The sequence below is a fragment of the Phyllobates terribilis genome, unplaced genomic scaffold, assembly GCF_046119375.1.
Source record: "Phyllobates terribilis strain yellow unplaced genomic scaffold, ASM4611937v1 Scaffold_12__6_contigs__length_324123572, whole genome shotgun sequence".
In the NCBI taxonomy this organism is placed as follows: Eukaryota; Metazoa; Chordata; class Amphibia; order Anura; family Dendrobatidae; genus Phyllobates; species Phyllobates terribilis.
The window spans coordinates 93,376,376-93,399,270 of record NW_027362772.1 but is presented as its reverse complement, the minus strand read 5'-3'; the positions used below and the strand labels follow the sequence as shown (position 1 = coordinate 93,399,270).

Genomic DNA, 22,895 nt, shown 5'->3' with positions numbered 1-22,895 from the left:
CACTCCCTGCACAGGAGTACAGGCACCTGCACACTCCCTGCACAGGAGTACAGGCACCTGCACACTCCCTGCACAGGAGTACAGGCACCTGCACACTCCCTGCACAGGAGTACAGGCACCTGCACACTCCCTGCACAGGAGTACAGGCACCTGCACACTCCCTGCACAGGAGTACAGGCACCTGCACACTCCCTGCACAGGAGTACAGGCACCTGCACACTCCCTGCACAGGAGTACAGGCACCTGCACACTCCCTGCACAGGAGTACAGGCACCTGCACACTCCCTGCACAGGAGTACAGGCACCTGCACACTCCCTGCACAGGAGTACAGGCACCTGCACACTCCCTGCACAGGAGTACAGGCACCTGCACACTCCCTGCACAGGAGTACAGGCACCTGCACACTCCCTGCACAGGAGTACAGGCACCTGCACACTCCCTGCACAGGAGTACAGGCACCTGCACACTCCCTGCACAGGAGTACAGGCACCTGCACACTCCCTGCACAGGAGTACAGGCACCTGCACACTCCCTGCACAGGAGTACAGGCACCTGCACACTCCCTGCACAGGAGTACAGGCACCTGCACACTCCCTGCACAGGAGTACAGGCACCTGCACACTCCCTGCACAGGAGTACAGGCACCTGCACACTCCCTGCACAGGAGTACAGGCACCTGCACACTCCCTGCACAGGAGTACAGGCACCTGCACACTCCCTGCACAGGAGTACAGGCACCTGCACACTCCCTGCACAGGAGTACAGGCACCTGCACACTCCCTGCACAGGAGTACAGGCACCTGCACACTCCCTGCACAGGAGTACAGGCACCTGCACACTCCCTGCACAGGAGTACAGGCACCTGCACACTCCCTGCACAGGAGTACAGGCACCTGCACACTCCCTGCACAGGAGTACAGGCACCTGCACACTCCCTGCACAGGAGTACAGGCACCTGCACACTCCCTGCACAGGAGTACAGGCACCTGCACACTCCCTGCACAGGAGTACAGGCACCTGCACACTCCCTGCACAGGAGTACAGGCACCTGCACACTCCCTGCACAGGAGTACAGGCACCTGCACACTCCCTGCACAGGAGTACAGGCACCTGCACACTCCCTGCACAGGAGTACAGGCACCTGCACACTCCCTGCACAGGAGTACAGGCACCTGCACACTCCCTGCACAGGAGTACAGGCACCTGCACACTCCCTGCACAGGAGTACAGGCACCTGCACACTCCCTGCACAGGAGTACAGGCACCTGCACACTCCCTGCACAGGAGTACAGGCACCTGCACACTCCCTGCACAGGAGTACAGGCACCTGCACACTCCCTGCACAGGAGTACAGGCACCTGCACACTCCCTGCACAGGAGTACAGGCACCTGCACACTCCCTGCACAGGAGTACAGGCACCTGCACACTCCCTGCACAGGAGTACAGGCACCTGCACACTCCCTGCACAGGAGTACAGGCACCTGCACACTCCCTGCACAGGAGTACAGGCACCTGCACACTCCCTGCACAGGAGTACAGGCACCTGCACACTCCCTGCACAGGAGTACAGGCACCTGCACACTCCCTGCACAGGAGTACAGGCACCTGCACACTCCCTGCACAGGAGTACAGGCACCTGCACACTCCCTGCACAGGAGTACAGGCACCTGCACACTCCCTGCACAGGAGTACAGGCACCTGCACACTCCCTGCACAGGAGTACAGGCACCTGCACACTCCCTGCACAGGAGTACAGGCACCTGCACACTCCCTGCACAGGAGTACAGGCACCTGCACACTCCCTGCACAGGAGTACAGGCACCTGCACACTCCCTGCACAGGAGTACAGGCACCTGCACACTCCTTGCACAGGAGTACAGGCACCTGCACACTCCCTGCACAGGAGTACAGGCACCTGCACACTCCTTGCACAGGAGTACAGGCACCTGCACACTCCCTGCACAGGAGTACAGGCACCTGCACACTCCCTGCACAGGAGTACAGGCACCTGCACACTCCCTGCACAGGAGTACAGGCACCTGCACACTCCCTGCACAGGAGTACAGGCTTCTTCACACTCCCTGCACAGGAGTACAGGCATCTGCACACTCCCTGCACAGGAGTACAGGCATCTGCACACTCCCTGCACAGGAGTACAGGCACCTGCACACTCCCTGCACAGGAGTACAGGCATCTGCACACTCCCTGCACAGGAGTACAGGCACCTGCACACTCCCTGCACAGGAGTACAGGCACCTGCACACTCCCTGCACAGGAGTACAGGCATCTGCACACTCTCTGCACAGGAGTACAGGCACCTGCACACTCCCTGCACAGGAGTACAGGCACCTGCACACTCCCTGCACAGGAGTACAGGCATCTGCACACTCCCTGCACAGGAGTACATGCACCTGCACACTCCCTGCACAGGAGTACAGGCACCTGCACACTCCCTGCACAGGAGTACAGGCACCTGCACACTCCCTGCACAGGAGTACAGGCACCTGCACACTCCCTGCACAGGAGTACAGGCACCTGCACACTCCCTGCACAGGAGTACAGGCATCTGCACACTCCCTGCACAGGAGTACAGGCACCTGCACACTCCCTGCACAGGAGTACAGGCACCTGCACACTCCCTGCACAGGAGTACAGGCACCTGCACACTCCCTGCACAGGAGTACAGGCACCTGCACACTCCCTGCACAGGAGTACAGGCACCTGCACACTCCCTGCACAGGAGTACAGGCACCTGCACACTCCCTGCACAGGAGTACAGGCATGTATATGTATCATCTATGGCTGCACTTGTAACATATCGTGACGAGAAGTTCCATCTGCCGTCATGACCACACAGATCGCGACGAGGAGACGACAGCTTTCCCGTTACCCTCCATCCTGAGCTCACGTTTAGGGCACAGACTCTCCATGTATCTCCCGATACCCAGTGTGTGCAGCCCCCCGTGTCATGATACGGGGGGATCTGCTGATAGCAGGTACCAGGTCAGAAGAACGAGACGCTGCAAATAAAGGCAAAATAACAGAAACTCACTGCAATACAGCTGCCCTATATACAGCAGAGGAAGAGCGTATATACCGCCAGGACGGGGGTAACACACACACTACACAACACCCCACAACACACAACACACATCTACAACAAGATCATCACAAAGCATCTACACACCGGTATCCTGACAGAGACCCTAAATGCACCATTATATCATGATAGATCCCCTATATACACACACTATAATATCATGATAGATCCCCTATATACACACTATAATATCATGATAGATCCCCTATATACACACTAATATATCATGATAGATCCCCTATATACACACTATAATATCATGATAGATCCCCTATATACACACTATAATATCATGATAGATCACCTATATACACACTAATATATCATGATAGATCCCCTATATACACACATACTATAATATCATGATAGATCCCCTATATACACACACACTATAATATCATGATAGATCCCCTATATACACACTATAATATCAGGATAGATCCCCTATATACACACTATAATATCATGATAGATCCCCTATATACACACTATAATATCATGATAGATCCCCTATATACACACTATAATATCATGATAGATCACCTATATACACACTAATATATCATGATAGATCCCCTATATACACACATACTATAATATCATGATAGATCCCCTATATACACACACACTATATATCATGATAGATCCCCTATATACACACTATAATATCAGGATAGATCCCCTATACACACTATAATATCATGATAGATCCCCTATATACACACTAATATATCATGATAGATCCCCTATATACACACTATAATATCATGATAGATCCCCTATATACACACACACTATAATATCATGATAGATCCCCTATATACACACACTATAATATCATGATAGATCCCCTATATACACACACACTATAATATCATGATAGATCCCCTATATACACACACACTATAATATCATGATAGATCCCCTATATACACACACTATAATATCATGATAGATCCCCTATATACACACACACTATAATATCATGATAGATCCCCTATATAAACACACTATAATATCATGATAGATCCCCTATATACACACTATAATATCATGATAGATCCCCTATATACACACTATAATATCATGATAGATCACCTATATACACACTAATATATCATGATAGATCCCCTATATACACACACACTATAATATCATGATAGATCCCCTATATACACACTATAATATCATGATAGATCCCCTATATACACACTATAATATCATGATAGATCACCTATATACACACTAATATATCATGATAGATCCCCTATATACACACACACTATAATATCATGATAGATCCCCTATATACACACACACTATAATATCATGATAGATCCCCTATATAAACACACTATAATATCATGATAGATCCCCTATATACACACTATATATCATGATAGATCCCCTATATACACACTAATATATCATGATAGATCCCCTATATACACACACACTATAATATCATGATAGATCCCCTATATACACACACACTAAAATATCATGATAGATCCCCTATATACACACTATAATATCAGGATAGATCCCCTATACACACACACTATAATATCATGATAGATCCCCTATATACACACACACTATAATATCATGATAGATCCCCTATATACACACACACTATAATATCATGATAGTTCCCCTATATACACACTATAATATCATGATAGATCCCCTATACACACACTATAATATCATGATAGATCCCTATATACACACACTATAATATCATGATAGATCCCCTATATACACACACTATAATATCATGATAGATCCCCTATATACACACACTATAATATCAGGATAGATCCCCTATATACACATTATAATATCAGGATAGATCCCCTATATACACACACACTATAATATCATGATAGATCCCCTATATACACACACTATAATATCATGATAGATCCCCTACATACACACACTATAATATCATGATAGATCCCCTATATACACACTATAATATCATGATAGATCCCCTATATACACACACTATAATATCATGATAGATCCCCTATATACACACACTATAATATCATGATAGATCCCCTATATACACACACTATAATATCATGATAGATCCCCTATATACACACACTATAATATCATGATAGATCCCCTATATACACACACTATAATATCATGATAGATCCCCTATATACACACACTATAATATCATGATAGATCCCCTATATACACACACTATAATATCACGATAGATCCCCTATATACACACTATAATATCACGATAGATCCCCTATATACACACTATAATATCACGATAGATCCCCTATATACACACTATAATATCACGATAGATCCCCTATATACACACTATAATATCACGATAGATCCCCTATATACACACTATAATATCACGATAGATCCCCTATATACACACTATAATATCACGATAGATCCCCTATATACACACACTATAATATCACGATAGATCCCCTATATACACACTATAATATCACGATAGATCCCCTATACACACACTATAATATCATGATAGATCCCCTATATACACACTATATCACGATAGATCCCCTATATACACACTATAATATCACGATAGATCCCCTATATACACACTATAATATCACGATAGATCCCCTATACACACACTATAATATCACGATAGATCCCCTATATACACACTATATCACGATAGATCCCCTATATACACACACTATAATATCACGATAGATCCCCTATATACACACTATAATATCACGATAGATCCCCTATATACACATTATAATATCATGATAGATCCCCTATATACACACTATAATATCATGATAGATCCCCTATATACACACTATAATATCACGATAGATCTCCTATATACACACTATAATATCACGATAGATCCCCTATATACACACACTATAATATCACGATAGATCCCCTATATACACACTATAATATCACGATAGATCCCCTATATACACACACTATAATATCACGATAGATCCCCTATATACACACACTATAATATCACGATAGATCCCCTATATACACACTATATCATGATAGATCCCCTATATACACACTATAATATCATGATAGATCCCCTATATACACACTATAATATCACGATAGATCCCCTATATACACACTATAATATCACGATAGATCCCCTATATACACACTATAATATCACGATAGATCCCCTGTATACACACTATAATATCACGATAGATCCCCTATATACACACTATAATATCACGATAGATCCCCTATATACACACTATAATATCACGATAGATCCCCTATATACACACTATAATATCACGATAGATCCCCTATATACACACTATAATATCACGATAGATCCCCTATATACACACTATAATATCACGATAGATCCCCTATATACACACTATAATATCACGATAGATCCCCTATATACACACTATAATATCACGATAGATCCCCTATATACACACTATAATATCACGATAGATCCCCTATATACACACTATAATATCACGATAGATCCCCTATATACACACACACTATAATATCACGATAGATCCCCTATATACACACACACTATAATATCACGATAGATCCCCTATATACACACACTATAATATCATGATAGATCCCCTATATACACACACTATAATATCATGATAGATCCCCTATATACACACACTATAATATCATGATAGATCCCCTATATACACACACTATAATATCATGATAGATCCCCTATATACACACACTATAATATCATGATAGATCCCCTATATACACACTATAATATCACGATAGATCCCCTATATACACACTATAATATCACGATAGATCCCCTATATACACACTATAATATCATGATAGATCCCCTATATACACACTATAATATCACGATAGATCCCCTATATACACACTATAATATCACGATAGATCCCCTATATACACACACTATAATATCACGATAGATCCCCTATATACACACTATATCACGATAGATCCCCTATATACACACTATAATATCACGATAGATCCCCTATACACACACTATATCATGATAGATCCCCTATATACACACTATATCACGATAGATCCCCTATATACACACTATAATATCACGATAGATCCCGTATATACACACACTATAATATCACGATAGATCCCCTATATACACACTATATCACGATAGATCCCCTATATACACACTATAATATCACGATAGATCCCCTATATACACACACTATAATATCACGATAGATCCCCTATACACACACACTATAATATCACGATAGATCCCCTATATACACACTATATCACGATAGATCCCCTATATACACACTATAATATCACGATAGATCCCCTATATACACACACACTATAATATCACGATAGATCCCCTATATACACACTATAATATCACGATAGATCCCCTATATACACACTATAATATCATGATAGATCCCCTATATACACACTATAATATCATGATAGATCCCCTATATACACACTATAATATCACGATAGATCTCCTATATACACACTATAATATCACGATAGATCCCCTATATACACACACTATAATATCACGATAGATCCCCTATATACACACTATAATATCACGATAGATCCCCTATATACACACACTATAATATCACGATAGATCCCCTATATACACACACTATAATATCACGATAGATCCCCTATATACACACTATATCATGATAGATCCCCTATATACACACTATAATATCATGATAGATCCCCTATATACACACTATAATATCATGATAGATCCCCTATATACACACTATAATATCACGATAGATCCCCTATATACACACTATAATATCACGATAGATCCCCTATATACACACTATAATATCACGATAGATCCCCTATATACACACTATAATATCACGATAGATCCCCTATATACACACTATAATATCACGATAGATCCCCTATATACACACTATAATATCACGATAGATCCCCTATATACACACTATAATATCACGATAGATCCCCTATATACACACTATAATATCACGATAGATCCCCTATATACACACTATAATATCACGATAGATCCCCTATATACACACTATAATATCACGATAGATCCCCTATATACACACTATAATATCACGATAGATCCCCTATATACACACTATAATATCACGATAGATCCCCTATATACACACTATAATATCACGATAGATCCCCTATATACACACACACTATAATATCACGATAGATCCCCTATATACACACTATAATATCACGATAGATCCCCTATATACACACTATAATATCACGATAGATCCCCTATATACACACTATAATATCACGATAGATCCCCTATATACACACTATAATATCACGATAGATCCCCTATATACACACACACTATAATATCACGATAGATCCCCTATATACACACTATAATATCACGATAGATCCCCTGTATACACACTATAATATCACGATAGATCCCCTATATACACACTATAATATCACGATAGAGCCCCTATATACACACACTATAATATCACGATAGATCCCCTATATACACACTATATCACGATAGATCCCCTGTATACACACTATAATATCACGATAGATCCCCTATATACACACTATAATATCACGATAGATCCCCTATATACACACTATAATATCACGATAGATCCCCTATATACACACTATAATATCACGATAGATCCCCTATATACACACTATAATATCACGATAGATCTCCTATATACACACTATAATATCACGATAGATCCCCTATATACACACACTATAATATCACGATAGATCCCCTATATACACACTATAATATCACGATAGATCCCCTATATACACACACTATAATATCACGATAGATCCCCTATATACACACACTATAATATCACGATAGATCCCCTATATACACACTATAATATCACGATAGATCCCCTATATACACACTATAATATCACGATAGATCCCCTATATACACACTATAATATCACGATAGATCCCCTATATACACACTATATCACGATAGATCCCCTATACACACACTATAATATCACGATAGATCCCCTATATACACACACTATAATATCACGATAGATCCCCTATATACACACTATAATATCACGATAGATCCCCTATACACACACTATAATATCATGATAGATCCCCTATATACACACTATATCACAATAGATCCCCTATATACACACTATAATATCACGATAGATCCCGTATATACACACACACTATAATATCACGATAGATCCCCTATATACACACTATAATATCACGATAGATCCCCTATATACACACTATAATATCACGATAGATCCCCTATATACACACACTATAATATCACGATAGATCCCCTATATACACACACACTATAATATCACGATAGATCCCCTATATACACACTATAATATCACGATAGAGCCCCTATATACACACACTATAATATCACGATAGATCCCCTATATACACACTATATCACAATAGATCCCCTGTATACACACTATAATATCACGATAGATCCCCTATATACACACTATAATATCACGATAGAGCCCCTATATACACACACTATAATATCACGATAGATCCCCTATATACACACTATATCACGATAGATCCCCTGTATACACACTATAATATCACGATAGATCCCCTATATACACACTATAATATCACGATAGATCCCCTATATACACACTATAATATCACGATAGATCCCCTATATACACACTATAATATCATGATAGATCCCCTATATACACACTATAATATCATGATAGATCCCCTATATACACACTATAATATCACGATAGATCTCCTATATACACACTATAATATCACGATAGATCCCCTATATACACACACTATAATATCACGATAGATCCCCTATATACACACTATAATATCACGATAGATCCCCTATATACACACACTATAATATCACGATAGATCCCCTATATACACACACTATAATATCACGATAGATCCCCTATATACACACTATATCATGATAGATCCCCTATATACACACTATAATATCATGATAGATCCCCTATATACACACTATAATATCATGATAGATCCCCTATATACACACTATAATATCACGATAGATCCCCTATATACACACTATAATATCACGATAGATCCCCTGTATACACACTATAATATCACGATAGATCCCCTGTATACACACTATAATATCACGATAGATCCCCTATATACACACACTATAATATCACGATAGATCCCCTATATACACACTATAATATCACGATAGATCCCCTATATACACACACTATAATATCACGATAGATCCCCTATATACACACACTATAATATCACGATAGATCCCCTATATACACACTATATCATGATAGATCCCCTATATACACACTATAATATCATGATAGATCCCCTATATACACACTATAATATCATGATAGATCCCCTATATACACACTATAATATCACGATAGATCCCCTATATACACACTATAATATCACGATAGATCCCCTGTATACACACTATAATATCACGATAGATCCCCTATATACACACTATAATATCACGATAGATCCCCTATATACACACTATAATATCAAGATAGATCCCCTATATACACACTATAATATCACGATAGATCCCCTATATACACACTATAATATCACGATAGATCCCCTATATACACACTATAATATCACGATAGATCCCCTATATACACACTATAATATCACGATAGATCCCCTATATACACACTATAATATCACGATAGATCCCCTATATACACACTATAATATCACGATAGATCCCCTATATACACACACACTATAATATCACGATAGATCCCCTATATACACACACACTATAATATCATGATAGATCCCCTATATACACACACTATAATATCATGATAGATCCCCTATATACACACACTATAATATCATGATAGATCCCCTATATACACACACTATAATATCATGATAGATCCCCTATATACACACACTATAATATCATGATAGATCCCCTATATACACACTATAATATCACGATAGATCCCCTATATACACACTATAATATCACGATAGATCCCCTATATACACACTATAATATCACGATAGATCCCCTATATACACACTATAATATCACGATAGATCCCCTATATACACACTATAATATCACGATAGATCCCCTATATACACACTATAATATCACGATAGATCCCCTATATACACACACTATAATATCACGATAGATCCCCTATATACACACTATAATATCACGATAGATCCCCTATATACACACTATAATATCACGATAGATCCCCTATACACACACTATAATATCATGATAGATCCCCTATATACACACTATATCACGATAGATCCCCTATATACACACTATAATATCACGATAGATCCCGTATATACACACACACTATAATATCACGATAGATCCCCTATATACACACTATATCACGATAGATCCCCTATATACACACTATAATATCACGATAGATCCCCTATATACACACACTATAATATCACGATAGATCCCCTATACACACACTATAATATCACGATAGATCCCCTATATACACACTATATCACGATAGATCCCCTATATACACACTATAATATCACGATAGATCCCCTATATACACACACACTATAATATCACGATAGATCCCCTATATACACACTATAATATCACGATAGATCCCCTATATACACACTATAATATCACGATAGAGCCCCTATATACACACACTATAATATCACGATAGATCCCCTATATACACACACTATAATATCACGATAGATCCCCTATATACACACTATAATATCACGATAGATCCCCTATATACACACTATAATATCATGATAGATCCCCTATATACACACTATAATATCATGATAGATCCCCTATATACACACTATAATATCACGATAGATCTCCTATATACACACTATAATATCACGATAGATCCCCTATATACACACACTATAATATCACGATAGATCCCCTATATACACACTATAATATCACGATAGATCCCCTATATACACACACTATAATATCACGATAGATCCCCTATATACACACACTATAATATCACGATAGATCCCCTATATACACACTATATCATGATAGATCCCCTATATACACACTATAATATCATGATAGATCCCCTATATACACACTATAATATCATGATAGATCCCCTATATACACACTATAATATCACGGTAGATCCCCTATATACACACTATAATATCACGATAGATCCCCTGTATACACACTATAATATCACGATAGATCCCCTATATACACACTATAATATCACGATAGATCCCCTATATACACACTATAATATCACGATAGATCCCCTATATACACACTATAATATCACGATAGATCCCCTATATACACACTATAATATCACGATAGATCCCCTATATACACACTATAATATCACGATAGATCCCCTATATACACACTATAATATCACGATAGATCCCCTATATACACACTATAATATCACGATAGATCCCCTATATACACACTATAATATCACGATAGATCCCCTATATACACACTATAATATCACGATAGATCCCCTATATACACACTATAATATCACGATAGATCCCCTATATACACACTATAATATCACGATAGATCCCCTATATACACACACACTATAATATCACGATAGATCCCCTATATACACACTATAATATCACGATAGATCCCCTGTATACACACTATAATATCACGATAGATCCCCTATATACACACTATAATATCACGATAGAGCCCCTATATACACACACTATAATATCACGATAGATCCCCTATATACACACTATATCACGATAGATCCCCTGTATACACACTATAATATCACGATAGATCCCCTATATACACACTATAATATCACGATAGATCCCCTATATACACACTATAATATCATGATAGATCCCCTATATACACACTATAATATCATGATAGATCCCCTATATACACACTATAATATCATGATAGATCCCCTATATACACACTATAATATCACGATAGATCTCCTATATACACACTATAATATCACGATAGATCCCCTATATACACACACTATAATATCACGATAGATCCCCTATATACACACTATAATATCACGATAGATCCCCTATATACACACACTATAATATCACGATAGATCCCCTATATACACACACTATAATATCACGATAGATCCCCTATATACACACTATAATATCATGATAGATCCCCTATATACACACTATAATATCATGATAGATCCCCTATATACACACTATAATATCACGATAGATCCCCTATATACACACTATATCACGATAGATCCCCTATACACACACTATAATATCACGATAGATCCCCTATATACACACACACTATAATATCACGATAGATCCCCTATATACACACTATAATATCACGATAGATCCCCTATACACACACTATAATATCATGATAGATCCCCTATATACACACTATATCACGATAGATCCCCTATATACACACTATAATATCACGATAGATCCCGTATATACACACACACTATAATATCACGATAGATCCCCTATATACACACTATAATATCACGATAGATCCCCTATATACACACTATAATATCACGATAGATCCCCTATATACACACACTATAATATCACGATAGATCCCCTATACACACACTATAATATCACGATAGATCCCCTATATACACACTATATCACGATAGATCCCCTATATACACACTATAATATCACGACAGATCCCCTATATACACACACACTATAATATCACGATAGATCCCCTATATACACACTATAATATCACGATAGAGCCCCTATATACACACACTATAATATCACGATAGATCCCCTATATACACACTATATCACGATAGATCCCCTGTATACACACTATAATATCACGATAGATCCCCTATATACACACTATAATATCACGATAGAGCCCCTATATACACACACTATAATATCACGATAGATCCCCTATATACACACTATAATATCATGATAGATCCCCTATATACACACTATAATATCATGATAGATCCCCTATATACACACTATAATATCATGATAGATCCCCTATATACACACACTATAATATCACGATAGATCCCCTATATACACACTATAATATCACGATAGATCCCCTGTATACACACTATAATATCACGATAGATCCCCTATATACACACTATAATATCACGATAGATCCCCTATATACACACTATAATATCACGATAGATCCCCTATATACACACTATAATATCACGATAGATCCCCTATATACACACTATAATATCACGATAGATCCCCTATATACACACTATAATATCACGATAGATCCCCTATATACACACTATAATATCACGATAGATCCCCTATATACACACACTATAATATCACGATAGATCCCCTATATACACACTATAATATCACGATAGATCCCCTATACACACACTATAATATCATGATAGATCCCCTATATACACACTATATCACGATAGATCCCCTATATACACACTATAATATCACGATAGATCCCGTATATACACACACACTATAATATCACGATAGATCCCCTATATACACACTATATCACGATAGATCCCCTATATACACACTGTATCACGATAGATCCCCTATATACACACTATAATATCACGATAGATCCCCTATATACACACACTATAATATCACGATAGATCCCCTATACACACACTATAATATCACGATAGATCCCCTATATACACACTATATCACGATAGATCCCCTATATACACACTATAATATCACGATAGATCCCCTATATACACACACACTATAATATCACGATAGATCCCCTATATACACACTATAATATCACGATAGAGCCCTTATATACACACACTATAATATCACGATAGATCCCCTATATACACACACTATAATATCACGATAGATCCCCTATATACACACTATAATATCACGATAGATCCCCTATATACACACTATAATATCATGATAGATCCCCTATATACACACTATAATATCATGATAGATCCCCTATATACACACTATAATATCACGATAGATCTCCTATATACACACTATAATATCACGATAGATCCCCTATATACACACTATAATATCATGATAGATCCCCTATATACACACTATAATATCACGATAGATCCCCTATATACACACTATAATATCACGATAGATCCCCTATATACACACTATATCACGATAGATCCCCTATATACACACTATAATATCACGATAGATCCCCTATATACACACACACTATAATATCACGATAGATCCCCTATATACACACTATAATATCACGATAGAGCCCTTATATACACACACTATAATATCACGATAGATCCCCTATATACACACTATAATATCACGATAGATCCCCTATATACACACTATAATATCATGATAGATCCCCTATATACACACTATAATATCATGATAGATCACCTATATACACACTATAATATCATGATAGCGAACCTTCACGCATTTCCATCTTGAGAAACACTTTCCCTGCACTGTCAGCATCAGGACAGCGAGATCGTAGACACATTATTATTATTATTATTATTTACAGGACACATTGCCCCTCATGATGGAGAATCCCGAGCCCCCTCCACCAGCGCTGTGCAGATCTGATGGGCCAGCGCGAGGCCGCAGTCCTGAGGGGTCCACACTCCGGCCAGTATGGAGACCCCGTCCAGGCATTGTATGGGAAGGTGATGATGGTGTAACGAGGGAAGGTGACGATGGTGTAACGAGGGATCGATTATACAGCGGCTCCTGGATCTTCATCTGTAACAGGACACAGACATGGATGGGACACAGCACGATATCTCCCCCCAGCGTCCCCCGAGCTGGGAGCACAAGGAAAGACCCTCCGAGCTGTGATCCCACAGGGGCAGCACAGCCGGTATACAGAAGAGGATACAGGGAGGTTCACCAGCATAGAAGAGGCACAGGAGCAAACGTATCAGTATATCGGCATCATATACAAGGTCGGCGTACAGCACTAGTAATGCCGCCCATCATACAGGGAGGCTATATATATATATATACACACACATCATATACAGGGTCGGTGTACAGCACTAGTAATGCCGTCCATCATACAGGGAGGCTGTATATCCACATCATATACAGGGTCGGTGTACAGCACTAGTAATGCCGCCCATCATACAGGGAGGCTGTATATCCACATCATATACAGGGTCGGCGTACAGCACTAGTAATGCCGCCCATCATACAGGGAGGCTATATATATATATATACACACACATCATATACAGGGTCGGTGTACAGCACTAGTAATGCCGCCCATCATACAGGGAGGCTGTATATCCACATCATATACAGGGTCGGTGTACAGCACTAGTAATGCCGTTCATCATACAGGGAGGCTGTATATCCACATCATATACAAGGTCGGTGTACAGCACTAGTAATGCCGTCCATCATACAGGGAGGCTGTATATCCACATCATATACAGGGTCGGTGTACAGCACTAGTAATGCCGTTCATCATACAGGGAGGCTGTATATCCACATCATATACAAGGTCGGTGTACAGCACTAGTAATGCCGCCCATCATACAGGGAGGCTGTATATCCACATCATATACAGGGTCGGTGTACAGCACTAGTAATGCCGTCCATCATACAGGGAGGCTGTATATCCACATCATATACAGGGTCGGTGTACAGCACTAGTAATGCCGTCCATCATACAGGGAGGCTGTATATCCACATCATATACAGGGTCGGTGTACAGCACTAGTAATGCCGCCCATCATACAGGGAGGCTGTATATCCACATCATATACAAGGTCGGTGTACAGCACTAGTAATGCCGCCCATCATACAGGGAGGCTGTATATCCACATCATATACAGGGTCGGTGTACAGCACTAGTAATGCCGCCCATCATACAGGGAGGCTGTATATCCACATCATATACAGGGTCGGTGTACAGCACTAGTAATGCCGTTCATCATACAGGGAGGCTGTATATCCACATCATATACAAGGTCGGTGTACAGCACTAGTAATGCCGTCCATCATATAGGGAGGCTGTATATCCACATCATATACAGGGTAGGTGTACAGCACTAGTAATGCCGTTCATCATACAGGGAGGCTGTATATCCACATCATATACAGGGTCGGTGTACAGCACTAGTAATGCCGCCCATCATACAGGGAGGCTGTATATCCACATCATATACAGGGTAGGTGTACAGCACTAGTAATGCCGTTCATCATACAGGGAGGCTGTATATCCACATCATATACAGGGTCGGTGTACAGCACTAGTAATGCCGTCCATCATACAGGGAGACTGTATATCCACATCATATACAGGGTCGGTGTACAGCACTAGTAATGCCGTCCATCATATAGGGAGGCTGTATATCCACATCATATACAGGGTCGGCGTACAGCACTAGTAATGCCGCCCATCATACAGGGAGGCTGTATATCCACATCATATACAGGGTAGGTGTACAGCACTAGTAATGCCGCCCATCATACAGGGAGGCTGTATATCCACATCATATACAGGGTCGGTGTACAGCACTAGTAATGCCGTTCATCATACAGGGAGGCTGTATATCCACATCATATACAGGGTCGGTGTACAGCACTAGTAATGCCGTCCATCATACAGGGAGACTGTATATCCACATCATATACAGGGTCGGTGTACAGCACTAGTAATGCCGTCCATCATACAGGGAGGCTGTATATCCACATCATATACAGGGTCGGCGTACAGCACTAGTAATGCCGTCCATCATACAGGGAGGCTGTATATCCACATCATATACAGGGTCGGTGTACAGCACTAGTAATGCCGCCCATCATACACTGTGCATGGACGAAACAACTCTGCAGATATCACATATCGATTATTAGATGACATCCCCCAATATAAAGCAGTGAGGAGCAGACCCCTAAGGACGGACACCAGAGATAATAGGAGGAAGATCTACAGAGGAGAGGATCTAACACAGAGATGATCCCGGGAGAAGAGACCGAGCCATGGAGAGAAGAGGAAGAGCTCTGCTCCTCATCATCACATCCATATCCAGGGAGCGTAGAGAAGGCAGAAGAATATAGGATAGGTGTATAGGGGGCACAGATATACTGGAGTACAGGCGTATAGGGGGCACAGATATACTGGAGTACAGGCGTATAGGGGGCACAGATATACTGGAGTACAGGCGTATAGGGGGCACAGATATACTGGAGTACAGGAGTATAGGGGGCACAGATATACTGGAGTACAGGCGTATAGGGGGCACAGATATACTGGAGTACAGGCGTATAGGGGGCACAGATATACTGGAGTACAGGTGTATAGGGGGCACAGATATACTGGAGTACAGGCGTATAGGGGGCACAGATATACTGGAGTACAGGCGTATAGGGGGCACAGATATACTGGAGTACAGGCGTATAGGGGGCACAGATATACTGGAGTACAGGCGTATAGGGGGCACAGATATACTGGAGTACAGGCGTATAGGGGGCACAGATATACTGGAGTACAGGCCTATAGGGGGCACAGATATACTGGAGTACAGGCGTATAGGGGGCACAGATATACTGGAGTACAGGTGTATAGGGGGCACAGATATACTGGAGTACAGGAGTATAGGGGGCACAGATATACTGGAGTACAGGTGTATAGGGGGCACAGATATACTGGAGTACAGGCGTATAGGGGGCACAGATATACTGGAGTACAGGCGTATAGGGGGCACAGATATACTGGAGTACAGGCGTATAGGGGGCACAGATATACTGGAGTACAGGCGTATAGGGGGCACAGATATACTGGAGTACAGGCGTATAGGGGGCACAGATATACTGGAGTACAGGTGTATAGGGGGCACAGATATACTGGAGTACAGGTGTATAGGGGGCACAGATATACTGGAGTACAGGCGTACAGGGGGCACAGATATACTGGAGTACAGGCGTATAGGGGGCACAGATATACTGGAGTACAGGAGTATAGGGGGCACAGATATACTGGAGTACAGGCGTATAGGGGGCACAGATATACTGGAGTACAGGCGTATAGGGGGCACAGATATACTGGAGTACAGGCGTATAGGGGGCACAGATATACTGGAGTACAGGCGTATAGGGGGCACAGATATACTGGAGTACAGGCGTATAGGGGGCACAGATATACTGGAGTACAGGCCTATAGGGGGCACAGATATACTGGAGTACAGGAGTATATGGGGCACAGATATACTGGAGTACAGGTGTATAGGGGGCACAGATATACTGGAGTACAGGCGTATAGGGGGCACAGATATACTGGAGTACAGGCGTATAGGGGGCACAGATATACTGGAGTACAGGCGTATAGGGGGCACAGATATACTGGAGTACAGGCGTATAGGGGGCACAGATATACTGGAGTACAGGCCTATAGGGGGCACAGATATACTGGAGTACAGGAGTATAGGGGGCACAGATATACTGGAGTACAGGTGTATAGGGGGCACAGACATACTGGAGTACAGGAGTATAGGGGGCACAGATATACTGGAGTACAGGCGTATAGGGGGCACAGATATACTGGAGTACAGGCGTATAGGGGGCACAGATATACTGGAGTACAGGCGTATAGGGGGCACAGATATACTGGAGTACAGGCCTATAGGGGGCGCAGATATACTGGAGTACAGGAGTATAGGGGGCACAGATATACTGGAGTACAGGTGTATAGGGGGCACAGATATACTGGAGTACAGGCCTATAGGGGGCGCAGATATACTGGAGTACAGGAGTATAGGGGGCACAGATATACTGGAGTACAGGTGTATAGGGGGCACAGATATACTGGAGTACAGGTGTATAGGGGGCACAGATATACTGGAGTACAGGGGGCACAGATATACTGGAGTACAGGCGTATAGGGGGCACAGATATACTGGAGTACAGGAGTATAGGGGGCACAGATATACTGGAGTACAGGCGTATAGGGGGCACAGATATACTGGAGTACAGGCGTATAGGGGGCACAGATATACTGGAGTACAGGCGTATAGGGGGCACAGATATACTGGAGTACAGGCGTATAGGGGGCACAGATATACTGGAGTACAGGCGTATAGGGGGCACAGATATACTGGAGTACAGGCGTATAGGGGGCACAGATATACTGGAGTACAGGCGTATAGGGGGCACAGATATACTGGAGTACAGGAGTATAGGGGAGCACACAGATGTACAGGCATTAAATAGTGCACGCAGACTCAGGAGTACAAGCATGTAGGGGGTGCATATAGATATACAGGGGTGCGGATAGCTATATAGGGGTGCACATGAACAGATAGGTCAGGCTTACAAGTGTGCAAATAGCTATACAGGGGTGCATGTAAATATATAGGGGTGCATATAAATATATAGGGGTGCATATAAATATATAGGGGTGCAGGCATGTAGTGGTTCTCCACACAACCATGGCTGCCCTCCCATCCAGGATCACACACGATCTAGGGGTGCAGACAATTGGGGGTCGCAGGGAATATTCGGGCGTTGTTTGGGGTCACCATTTCCAGCAGTTAGTAAGCGGCGGGTGCACATAGCGCCCCCTGTGGGGGGTGGTAGGTACTTACCAAGTGCCAGGTGCAAAAGAGGCAGCAGCAGGGCGCTGAGCCCGGGGCAGCTCATCACTCCCATACCGACCCCGGTACCTCCATCTGCTTCACACGCCTGCGTGCAGACCGGGCATCCCCGGAGCCCTGCGTTGTTGCGGGCGCATTCCTTGGAAGAAGCCCCCACCCGCCGGGTGAGAAGAGCGGCGGCGGCGGTGCCGGGTGTATGAGCCTGAGCTCCGCGGCTCCGTCCTCACCGCCTGCAGCAGCCACAGCCTGGCATCAACTGCTCCTCCAGCCGCTGACTGGCTCCCTCCTCCTCCTCCTCCTCCATCCCCTCCCCAACCAGCCCGGCTCACGGAGTGCCCACTCCCCTGTCTCCATCACCCAGCCCCTCTGCCATCTTATGGGGCGCGCAGTGCCCTATATCCGTCATTCAGCCTCCGCCTCATGCAGAGCTCGGTCCCGCCGCTCGTGTCTCCGCCGTCTCATGGACTCCCAGCCCGGTCTCACGGAGCGGCCACTGCCTCTTCTGATCTCTGCCGTCTCATGGAGTGCTCACCCCCTGCTATCCGTCACTCACAGACTGTCTCATGGAGCGTCCGCTACACGTCGTCCCTCTACGGTCTTATGGAGTACTGGCTGATCTCTGGCGTCTCATGGAGTGCTCAGCCCTAGATATTAGTCACCCAGTCCTTTCCATGGAGTGCCCACTCCTCATCCCTGTACAGTCTCCTGGCTCCATCACCCAACCCCTATGACTTCTCAGAGTGCCCACTGCCTTCTATCCATCAATCTGTCCCTACATCGTGGAGTGCCCACTGCCATCTATCCATCAATCTCTCCCTACATCATGGAGTGCCCACTGCCTTCTATCCATCAATCTGTCCCTACATCATGGAGTGCCCACTGCCTTCTATCCATCAATCTGTCCCTACATCGTGGAGTGCCCACTGCCATCTATCCATCAATCTCTCCCTACATCATGGAGTGCCCACTGCCTTCTATCCATCAATCTGTCCCTACATCGTGGAGTGCCCACTGCCATCTATCCATCAATCTGTCCCTACATCGTGGAGTGCCCACTGCCTTCTATCCATCAATCTCTCCCTACATCTTGAAGGGCCCACTGCCATCTATCCATCAATCTCTCCCTACATCATGGAGTGCCCACTGCCTTCTATCCATCAATCTCTCCCTACATCATGGAGTGCCCACTGCCATCTATCCATCAATCTCTCCCTACATCATGGAGTGCCCACTGCCATCTATCCATCAATCTGTCCCTACATCATGGAGTGCCCACTACCTTCTATCCATCAATCTGTCCCTACATCGTGGAGTGCCCACTGCCTTCTATCCATCAATCTCTCCCTACATCATGTAGTGCCCACTGCCATCTATCCATCAATCTGTCCCTACATCATGGAGTGCCCTCTGCCATCTATCCATCAATCTCTCCCTACATCATGGAGTGCCCACTGCCTTCTATCCATCAATCTGTCCCTACATCGTGGAGTGCCCACTGCCTTCTATCCATCAATCTCTCCCTACATCATGGAGTGCCCACTGCCTTCTGTCCCTATATCATGGAGTGCCCACTGCCATCTATCCATCAATCTCTCCCTACATCATGGAGTGCCCACTGCCTTTTGTCCCTATATCATGGACTGCCCACTGCCATCTATCCATCAATCTCTCCCTACATCATGGAGTGCCCACTGCCTTCTGTCCCTATATCATGGAGTGCCCACTGCCATCTATCCATCAATCTCTCCCTACATCGTGGAGTGCCCACTGCCTTCTGTCCTTACATCGTGGAGTGCCCACTGACTTCTATCCATCAATCTCTCCCTACATCATGGAGTGCCCACTGCCTTCTGTCCCTATATCATGGAGTGCCCACTGCCATCTATCCATCAATCTCTCTCTACATCATGGAGTGCCCACTGCCTTCTGTCCCTATATCATGGAGTACCCACTACCTTCTATCCATCAATCTCTCCCTACATCATGGAG

General features: G+C 42.5%; 1 protein-coding gene across 2 annotated transcripts in view; it reads right to left on the bottom strand.

Annotated features, from left to right (window-relative positions):
* Window positions 1–21,572, bottom strand: part of IGSF21 (immunoglobin superfamily member 21) — an 895,000-nt gene extending 873,428 nt beyond the window's left edge. Inside the window, exon 1 of one of the 2 annotated variants that reach the window (XM_073656170.1) lies at window positions 20,898–21,572. In XM_073656170.1, the coding sequence (XP_073512271.1) occupies window positions 20,898–20,961 (64 nt within the window). In that variant the 5' untranslated portion in view covers window positions 20,962–21,572. The remainder of the gene's footprint in view (window positions 1–20,897) is intronic. The other variant, XM_073656169.1, reaches the window with a different exon arrangement.
* Window positions 21,573–22,895: the final 1,323 nt, after the last annotated feature.